Consider the following 10,492-nt stretch of genomic DNA (forward strand, 5'->3'; position numbering starts at 1 on the left):
AATAAGTACCTCATTAGGCCTTGTTGTTGGAATCCATTTTTTAGAGATTAACTTTCTCCCTAATTATCAATTAAGGGGGGATGTTAGTCTAAAAATAGATATTATCTACCTAGTTTACATTTATCTAGTACCTAGTAGACCTATTTATATTAGCTTAAGCTCATTTAGAGGTCATGTTGTCTCATTGGATAGGCACAACACCTGTCGTCACACTTGTCCCAAATGTTCTACATGTGTCACACTTCTTGGAAGGTTGGTTAGTGGTTCACTCCCACGTCCCTTCTTCCTCTCTTGTTCTACCTATTTTGAAATCTAACATTTTACTTGTCTTCAAATTTTAGGGCAAATTGATATAATTTATCAATGAACTAGATAAATAATATAATTAGTTCTTGAATAGATTCTCTCAACCGTTAACATAATTGGTTATCCTCTCTTGACTATCTTTATGGTGGCATCCTCTTATTGTCAACTTATACTAATTTTTTAGTATAACTTAATTTTGTCTCAAATTTTGTAACTTTTCCAACAACTCAAACTAATAACTTGTAAGAATGAATTTAAACTTCAACACACTCACTCTCCTATCTCATTTTTCAATTTTAAGCTTGTTTTTCCTAATGTTTTTTAGTTGAGTTTTTTTCCACCAAACAACATGATGACATTTCAACTTTGTTTTTGCAAACTTCATCTATCAAGGTCAATAATTTTCTCAAGCTCAAATTATTCTCCAAGATCAATAATCCAATCAATCAACTCTCCAAAATTCAAACTACTAGAATAATTAGGACAAACAACTCTACTTTTTTTTACGAATTGGGATATTGCTTTCAAAATTCCTTCATTGTTGTTTTCTTCATCTATTATGATATCTTCAATTGATCCATTATCTTGTTCATCGTCACTTTTATTAGGTCCAGGGTTAAGAATATCTCTTGTTTTGTCATTTTCTACTACATCTACTTGGATCTAAACATTTATCATCATATTGAGCATTTCCTCAATTCTTTCACAACATAGAGTACACCTTAAATTCTATCCATCTTTTGAGGAGAGATATTTAAGTCGAGTAAATTAGATTAAGTTTTAGTAGTTTGCTACTACCAATTCAAGTCACAAGGATCAATCTTCTACCCAACATTCACCTATCGGAAGACTCGGATCCTTCTTCAAGCAACCTTTCTCTCAATTTTCCCAATCTTGGATTTAACCACCTCTAATATCATCTAATGTAGTCAAGATCAGAGGTTTCAATTGAGGACTATCAAACCTTGAAGTTAAATGTAACACAAACACAATTCACAATAGAATAATAGTAGATTCACTTGAATAATTGAACTTTTTTGTTTTAAATTAAAATGGCTTCATTGGCTTGATACATGTTAGGCATATTAGTTGCTTGATTACAAGATAGATCTTAAATATCTTGATATCAATTTGCCTTCTCTCTTCTACCTTATGTCCACCCTTTGTCTATTGTCGCTTTCATCAAATCATATTGGGCTTCTCTATATATAAGAGATTTATAATTGGTGTGCATTGACTAAAAAAATATAATACATCATTGTTAGAGTAATCTTTTATTAGCTAATAATTATTTATTTAATTATTAGTCTATCATACTCTATGCTTAAGCTAAACTTAGGAATCTTATAATTCTTTAGGGTTTTTCTCCTTTAGAGTTTCGAGTATCCTCTTATAAGGATTCTCTCTTTGTATTTTCATAACAACTGTAATTATTGAATTGCATTCTTGTTGCACAATCAATATGACTCCTCTTTTTTGGATCTCTAAATTCTGGCATCCATAACTTTTTTTGCTTCTCTCCTTCTGTGACAGGTTTGCATGTAGGTGATCTTTGGGAGCTGTAGAGTTGATTTTTCCTCAACTCCAATAATCATCTTAGGTGGATGTGATAAGGATCAAAGATCTTAAAACTCAATGACTTGATATTCATTTAGGTTCAAAATTTAGCATATCACCATTGTGTAGTGTGTAGATTTATTCGTAAAATGCAATATCGCATCTTCAACGTACCTCATAGGAGTACCTAAATTCAGCATGGTTCCAAAAATGATTCCTATTATAACATCCATGAGGCCAAAGCAACGTCTGAGACCCACAGACAACACACACCCCAAACAATCAAGGCATTAGGACCTTAATCAGTATGTAACCTCTTCTCAAGATCTACTATTTTACATTGAATTTTGATCAATAGATTTGTTGTTTTTTGAAGTTAAGTTTATTCAAAAACCATGTTTAAATTGTCCATTTTCAAAATGTCTTCATAAATGACATAGATCTCATTGTATGTTGAGTATTCCATGACAAAATGTCGCTTCGTCTCTACCACTCCTATGTTACAAAAAATGCATATTCTCTTTTCCCATTCTTCTTTAGGCATCATCCATCTACATGTTTCACATCTCAAGTGATGAGAGCTGGTTCTTAACCGAACCATTAGCATTTTTGCTTTCCATTTAATATTCACTCCTATGTAGGCTTTTTCTTCGTGGTCTCTTGTGGGGTTGAATTCTGTGATATAATAGACTTTTTTACTCCATCTTGTTTTGTGCATAGACTGCTCTTGAATTTTTCCTTCACAATTTTTCTTATTTCTACATTGGTGTCTGGGCATTCTTGAATACTCGTGTCCCAATTTTTCATCCACAATGAAGTACATGGCATTATTAAAACCCACAATGAAGTACGTGGCATTAGGGATTGGTACCAATGTCAAACACATGGCACATCATTCAAATAAGTTACATTTATACAATGAACAATCAAATATTGGTCAAGCTCCTTGTGATAAGAAACATCACATGAAAATTACATGGAATGCCAAGGATGCTTTATAGAGCCTAATCTCAGAAAACAAAACATAAGTGTAATATATTGTGGTGCAGCAAATTTGACATATGATACTATGAAATATCTAGAAACTAGAAAAGTACTTGGATAACAAATAAATAAAAGAAAATATATTTTTATTTGACACAAGATTGCTCTTACACCCTATATACTCCTAAATCATTCTCCTCAAGATCATATAAATTATTTGATAAGCTTGGTGACCTCCTAATAGCATTGGTTGGATGACATCCAATAGGAAAAGAAATAGGCATGAGTAGCACCGAAGATTTCATTTGCTGCCTACTCTAATAGCAAAGGAGATGAACATATCACACTATTGCATGAGTTTAGCTTTGGGTTGATTAATAAACCATTTACAGGTCATTCAGAGAAAGTCCTAGACCAAGGGGGATTCAAAGGTCAATAATCTCCATGTGTTTGTATGTGTCTACTTTGCAAAATTCCATTAAGGGGAATGCACTCAATAGAGGGCCTTGTTAGGAAGTATTTTGTCTGATGTACAAGGAACTTGGATTCTAAGGTCTGAGGTAGTGCAACAAACCGAAACACTTTCATAGAGTTGGTCACTTGCTGAACACCGTTGTGTAGGAAAGAAGTCTGTCATCTGCAAAATGAAATTTGATAGAAGGAATTGTTGGGCAGAAATGCTAGAGTGTCAACACACCTAGCAGTCCCCTCTCAAAAGAAGAAACTTTAATCTTTACTTCAATATATTCTGGAAACGAGGAACTTTACCTCACATACACTGAGGCATATGAGATAGCGAACTCATTTGGAAACAAGGGAGCTTTACACTTTACCATAGAATATTCAAATTTGTGTCTCTATTTGGGTTTTTGACCCTTCAAGAAAGCCCATTGTAAATGCTTGATTCATGAATCCACCTCTTAGTTACGTCAGAGATTTGAAAGGTCATAATTCTAGTCTTAACTCCACCAAACAACAAGAACACTACCTAAACTATAGGAAAAAGATAACTACGCTATAAAAGCAAAAGCTTAGCTGTCAGTGAATCTGTAAGCTGAGAGTAAATTTAAATCAAATCGACTACCATGATTTCCTGAAAATTTATTTGCAATAGGAGTCAAAATTATTAATTAAGGTAAAAAGAACGCTTTCTTGTATCCTGAATCTTTTCTAGTAAATTGCTGAGTACATGTATGAAGCTCAACTGGCAAATTTTGTTGTGCTGTGTTCTCAATCATTGATTTGCATCTTAGTTTGTGGCCTAACTAACAGCAGAAAGGCAGGTTAATGATAGCTTCAACATTCTCATTTCATCATTCTTGCCAGTCATACCTAAACTCACCTTTGCTATGTGCAAACATTAAAAGTTTAGTTCATGCACTCCTGTACAACAAACGTGATTATTATTACTATGTTCGTTAGCTTCCACAAACCGTGATTGATCTTCCTTCCATTGTATCATCTCCTAGAGGCTAGAATTTAATCATACCACTATAATGTTACATAATTTCTGACACATCTTGGGTCTGCAAATCTTACACCATGCAGCAATTTATCTTCCTTCCGTTGTATCATCTCCCAGTATTTCATCATACCATTATAATGCTAGATAATTTCTGACACGCCTTGGGTGTGCAAATCTCACACCATGCAGCAATTAACCTGGCACGTCATCTTTCTCATTTGATGCCCTGAATATTTTCAGGATCATGTAATGAGAAAAAATGTCCTAGACAGAAGAATGGAATGCTATCAGCCACAGCTCAGTCCATTCAGAGGAAAGAGTCAAGATTAATTTCATTTCCAGTCATCATATGTCAATTATATCACAAATCTAGACCCTACTAAGCAGAAAATGCGTGTTGAGATTCAGCTTGCAAAGCTAGACACATAAAACCCTGCATACAACTGGGAAACTAGTAGTGATTCCAAGTACTGCAAATAAAATTCATTAGCTGCCCCCTTTTATGAGGTACATTCTTTTCTTCTAGCCAAGACGAATTACATTGCAAAACTAGACCCTACTAAGCAGAAAATGCGTGTTGAGAACTTGAGATTCAGCTTGCAAAGCTAGACACATAAAACCCTGCATACAACTGGGAAACTAGTAGTGATTCCAAGTACTGCAAATAAAATTCATTAGCTGCCCCCTTTTATGAGGTACATTCTTTTCTTCTAGCCAAGACGAATTACATTGCAAAACTAGACCCTACTAAGCAGAGAATGCGTGTTGAGAACTTGAGATTCAGCTTGCAAAGCTAGACACATAAAACCCTGCATACAACTGGGAAACTAGTAGTGATTCCAAGTACTGCAAATAAAATTCATTAGCTGCCCCCTTTTATGAGGTACATTCTTTTCTTCTAGCCAAGACGAATTACATTGCAAAACTAGACCCTACTAAGCAGAGAATGCGTGTTGAGAACTTGAGATTCAGCTTGCAAAGCTAGACACATAAAACCCTGCATACAACTGGGAAACTAGTAGTGATTCCAAGTACTGCAAATAAAATTCATTAGCTGCCCCCTTTTATGAGGTACATTATTTTCTTCTAGCCAAGACGAATTATATTGCAAAACCCTTTCCAACTGGTAAAATAGGGCCAAATATTGTTTAAAAAGTTTGAGCGTAGGGAATAGAAAACAGAGAACAATGCTACAATTGTAGTGCCCCCATACTTGCGAATACTTTACAAATGAATACAGAAAATCATGTAATATCTAGCCATGGCAACTTCTGCTTACCCAATATATAATGAGACAAACATGTAGTTCCCAACATAGTACAATCAAGCTCTCCCTCGTAATTGATATTTCCCAGATAATATAGCAATTGCTAGATTTCTGCAAAAATTATACACAGAATTAACCAGAGAAAGTATGTCCACTGTATTGTCAGCCAAATCAACAAGGGGTTGACGACGGTCCATTTGAGCATCTTATCATTGTGGATAATCAACGAGGGCGAAGGCCGTCTGTTTGACTTGGCCAAAATCATGGCAGACTATTTCAGCACCTTTCTCTCAGCAGTACTAAAAGATTTCAGTGCCTCTATCTTAGCAGTGGCTGATTTATATTATCTGCATTACAGAAAAGTGTATTTCACAATCTTATATTTGTGTACTCTAGAAATCTGACCTCCAAAAACAGATTAAACAATAAGATGAGGAAAAGCATGCAAGATGCAAGAATCTCCCTAAGACCTGTTTCAACATGGTTTAAAATTCTAAAAAGAAAGCAAGATGTTGATCTTCAAGATTTTGTATTACCTGCAATGTTTTGATGTCCTGAGTTTTCAGCTTTTGCCTTGCGAACTTTCTCCTTGACTTCATCTATAACCAAGCGGGTCAAAAGAAGACCAGAAACTAAAGCTGCAACCATGAGCATGATAAAGACATTATTCCATCCTCCTGAAGAAATAAAGCCCGTCAAAAGTGGTCCCAATGCAGCCCCAACCGAACCGGTACCATCAATTATAGCAGTGACAGTAGCCAGAGCTCTGGCATTACCCTTGAGTGAGCTGTGTGTACCAAGATCAGCTGAAACAGCTGTTGTAATGAGAGCATACGGTCCATTCACAAACAGCCCAGCAACCATCATTAATGCAATATTCACTGGCATAGAAATACTACCATAAGCCCGATAAACATAAAGAGCTGGAATTGCACAGTACATGAAACTAGCTGCAGTAATGGCCCGAGCATCAAGCCTATCAGAAATATGGCCGGCTAGGATTCCACCCACCACTCCCCCAAGATCAAATAATGTTGAAAAGTTTCCGGCTGACTTTACAGAGACATATTCACCTCCAATAGCTGAAAGTATCAAACAAGAATAAAAACAGGTCAGTAACATTACAGATAATCGTTATTATATTAGTTAATTGTATTGTTGAAGTTGTTCAAAGGTAGATACATAAGCAAACATGTTCTATCAATGGGGAAGTTGGATCTTGTTATTTAATTTTAAGCCGATAAGGCTCAGAGCTTAAATGTTAGCCCATGCCTGTTAGGAATTGCAGAGTCCAGCAAGGGATACACACCCTGGGATTAAACCTAATCATAGGCTGGAATCACCCCCATCCAACAAACAGTAAAATCCAAACAGTCTCAACATCACATACATGGCAAGTGGGTTTGCCTTATCTGATTGGGGGTATTGGCAGATAACAGGGGACAAAAACACCAAGAGAGAATGTGAGGACCCTGGGGACTTGATGACAACTAGAAGCTGGAATAAGCTTATACTGAAGGGGAGGCATATGAGAACATACAGGAAGGGAGCAACAAGCGGGGAGAGGGGTTCACTATGGAAAAATCTGAATTGTAAAAATCTAAAACTGGGGCAGGTTTAGTAGAGTTACTAGCAATTTTAGCAAGCTTGACATATGCAAGCAAATTATTCTACCTAATGGGATGGCTGTACAGATGGGGTCCAGGAAAAGTTTAGGGACCTGAATTCATCTAAACATCTAACACCACTGATGTTCAAGGCTCCAAGGTTTTTACAGTTGCAGGTCTGGGATGATTCCTCATGCTATGATGAGGTGTAATCCTCGATACCACCAAAATGGCCTAGTCTTTGGCTACAGGATATGCCTCTTCCTATTCCAGAGTATATACCCTGCTGGAGAATTCAGCCACTGAAAAGTTTAAGCTGTGAGCTCTTAGCCTCACTGATTTAAACCATTAGAAGAGCAAACAACAATTTTTTTTTTTTTTTAGAAAGCAATCCTTCAACTTAATATTATGAGTAAAAGAGGTGATGTTTACCTGTATGGCTTATGTAAAATGGCAACCAGTATAAAAATGTGTAGGCAACAAGCTTTGAAAAAAATAGACAGAGGGCAAATGAAGCCACTCCAGGTATCATCCATGCTTCTATGAATCCAACTGGACCTGAATCAGACGAACCATCCCCATTAGATTCAGCTGAGGCAACCCCATTAGATTCAATCAAAACCGTTCTGTCTATCTGATCTAAAACTTTCCGTTCTTCACTGCTATCAATACCTTCGTCAACCACAATGACCTTTTCATCTGTGGATAGCCCCGCTTCTTCGTCTCTTGCAGATTGCAGATTTTCATTCTTCTTTGTCTCATAGGGCGAGTCATACCCAACATCCTCAGGATTGACAACCAAGAACATGAACACAATAATGCCTGCAAATGCAATTACAGCCCCAGGAAGAACAAATGACCAACCCCACCCATACTGTAAAACACTAGTTGCCATCAGGGAACCACAAATATTTCCAACAGAAGTATGGGCATTCCATATACCCATTATTAAACCCCTTTTCCGTTTTCCAAACCAATTTCCAACAACTGCAACAACAGAAGGCCACCCAGTGGCCTGAAATAGCCCTGCCACCATTTGCATCACTAGGAAGAAGTAAAAACTGTGTATATTCCACCAATACCCCATACCAAAGAGGGCCACAAAGATGCCACTGCCCACCATTCCAATAGTTAAAAATACACGGAGATCCATCCGATCACCTATATGTCCTGAAAAATACATGCCCAATGCATATACGGAAAGAAATGCCACATCAATTTCTCCAAGCAAAGCTGTTCCACCCTTTTCATTGAAGGGTGCCCATCCTGTACTTGAATCGGTCTTATTAAGGTTCCTCACAAATACCCAATTCTCTAGCAATGAAAAGCTCCGATCACTACTCGCGGCAGCGAAACTATTGACGCTGCTTTCTGGATCCAAAACACTCTTCACTATGCTACTAGGCTTTCGAGAAGCATGATAGCTAGCATATGCTATGAAGGTTACAAATAGTACAGAGTATCTGTACGTACGACGGCTAAAATCTCTTCGTCTTAGCCTTCTAATAAGCTGAACACCCGGCGGAGGCCTCCTAGGTTTTTCCTTCCCTTCTGAACCCATGGCTAAGCTAATATTATTCCTAAATTCTTTTTCTACAGGGAGTGAGTAGCAAAAGAGGAGAACACAGAGTATCCAGAAAATCAAATGCAAAATCGTCTGCCTGTGAGAATGGGAAACTCCTAAAAATTAGCTTAGCATTTCTCAATTAAGATCAACGCCACAGATTAAATTGAATAGAGAACTCGCTTCTATGCGGTTCAAATCCTAACCGCAGGCCGTCCCCTCAAATAATTTTTTCTCCAAAACTTATGCCAAAACCCACATCTTTATTAAAATTTTCAATCCGACACATCTTCATACTTCTTAGCAGCATAAACAATCTTGGAACCTGCCTAAACATCAAACAAATCCCCAAAATCTCCCCGCAAAATATGAAGCATAACAAATTAAAGTCTGCTGCAATCTCTACGACTTTCCAATATACCTCAAATTGAAAGCATCCGTTTCATTAAATCCAACAACTATCTCAAATCACCAGAACTTCAGCCAAAAAATTACACTAAATTTACAATCTTTCCACTTTCCACATCAAAACAGAGCAATCAAAAAAAACCCCAAAGCAGAGTCCACCGTTCCAGTCGACAAATGCAGAGCTTTTAGCAGTTGAACAACCACACCGAAAAAATTACGCATAAGAATCAAACATCTCACAAGAAACACGTTAAAAATCTCCACTTATCTCATCCGTGCCTCTTAAAAAAAGCATTCAGAAGATACTCTACTGAACACTCTTCCTTCCTTCACGGACACGAAATCAAAGCTCCTTTCCTTCTCTTCCCCTACAAGCCCAAACAATTGCATCCAAATAAGACTGAATCTTCTAAAACCAATCCATTTCCTTTAAAATAAACAGAAAAACTTGCTCAGCAAACATCAGCAACCAATTATCCACATCACAATTTATTTTATTTCCCCAAGAAGAGAATTTAAAGTCGGCAAATGCGCGAATTGAGTGCAGTTTGAAAGCCAAAAGAGAACCAGTCAAAGTTCACAATACTTACACATTGAATGCAGTAAAAACGGGAACAATCCCTCCGGGGCGAATGGCAAGACAAGTGATTGCCTGCATTATATCTGATCCATTCCATTCATGGCCACCCGCCTGTTATTTGTAACGCTCACGCCTCCTGAACGGCAAGCGGCATTCTTTTCAATTTCTGCGGGCCTCCATGAGGGCATCTCCAGTATATTCCATGGGTATATTACATTTGCCGGGCCCGCCATTAGTTATTTTAATTCCTTCCCCTCAAATTTACAGGTGGTTTCTTCCTCTGGACCAGCGGTTTTTCTTTATTCTCGCTTCCCTCTTTCGGCGTATATACTCATTTCTTCTACACTCTACAAGAATATGCCCTTCGCATAAAGGTATATGCCTTTACCAAAGATTCAGCGTCACACAGTATTTTGAGAATCCTTTGACGGAGCTTTCTTTTACGGGGCTTTTGGGTTTTTCCGTCCCAACGGGATTTTGTGTCTTGGGAACCGCGCCACGTGTCCCATGGGTTAGGTCAAAGTTTTCGGCCATGATTTTCCTAAACGGTGCCTGCTCTTCATTCGAGGTTGAATTCTTCTCTGTTTATTTATATATATATATATTTTTTTTTCTTTTCTTTTTGTGTTCTTTTAGGTTTTTATGTCTGTATCTTTGTGTCCAATCTTCCATCTTTTTAATCTTTAAGATCTGTTAACATCTCTTGCTCTCTCACTTGTCGTGATGATGGATCATAGTGTTTGATTCTAAGCAT

The 10,492-nt window shown here is 37.2% G+C and overlaps 1 protein-coding gene across 1 annotated transcript; it reads right to left on the reverse strand.

Annotated features, from left to right (window-relative positions):
• Positions 1 to 5,388: 5,388 nt before the first annotated feature.
• On the reverse strand, positions 5,389 to 10,021 carry LOC131029716 (putative glycerol-3-phosphate transporter 1). The gene is made up of 4 exons (XM_057960337.2): positions 9,749 to 10,021; positions 7,619 to 9,526; positions 6,116 to 6,661; positions 5,389 to 5,926 (listed from the first exon to the last, which is right to left on the reverse strand). The coding sequence occupies exons 2-4, from the start codon at positions 8,745 to 8,747 to the stop codon at positions 5,898 to 5,900; spliced, it is 1,704 nt and encodes a 567-aa protein (XP_057816320.2). The 5' UTR covers positions 8,748 to 9,526; positions 9,749 to 10,021; the 3' UTR covers positions 5,389 to 5,897.
• Between the last annotated feature and the right edge of the window lie 471 nt (positions 10,022 to 10,492).

Source organism: Cryptomeria japonica, chromosome 10 (genome assembly GCF_030272615.1).
Source record: "Cryptomeria japonica chromosome 10, Sugi_1.0, whole genome shotgun sequence".
Taxonomy (NCBI): domain Eukaryota; kingdom Viridiplantae; phylum Streptophyta; class Pinopsida; order Cupressales; family Cupressaceae; genus Cryptomeria; species Cryptomeria japonica.

Excerpts from the sequence above, each read along its gene's own strand:
- LOC131029716 (XM_057960337.2), bottom strand. The coding sequence starts at position 8,747 with ATGGGTTCAGAAGGGAAGGAAAAACCTAGGAGGCCTCCGCCGGGTGTT. Across the intron at positions 6,662-7,618 it reads ATTTTACATAAGCCATACAG|CTATTGGAGGTGAATATGTC; the intron begins GTAAACATCACC and ends TGATACTTTCAG. Across the intron at positions 5,927-6,115 it reads AGGACATCAAAACATTGCAG|ATAATATAAATCAGCCACTG; the intron begins GTAATACAAAAT and ends TCTGTAATGCAG.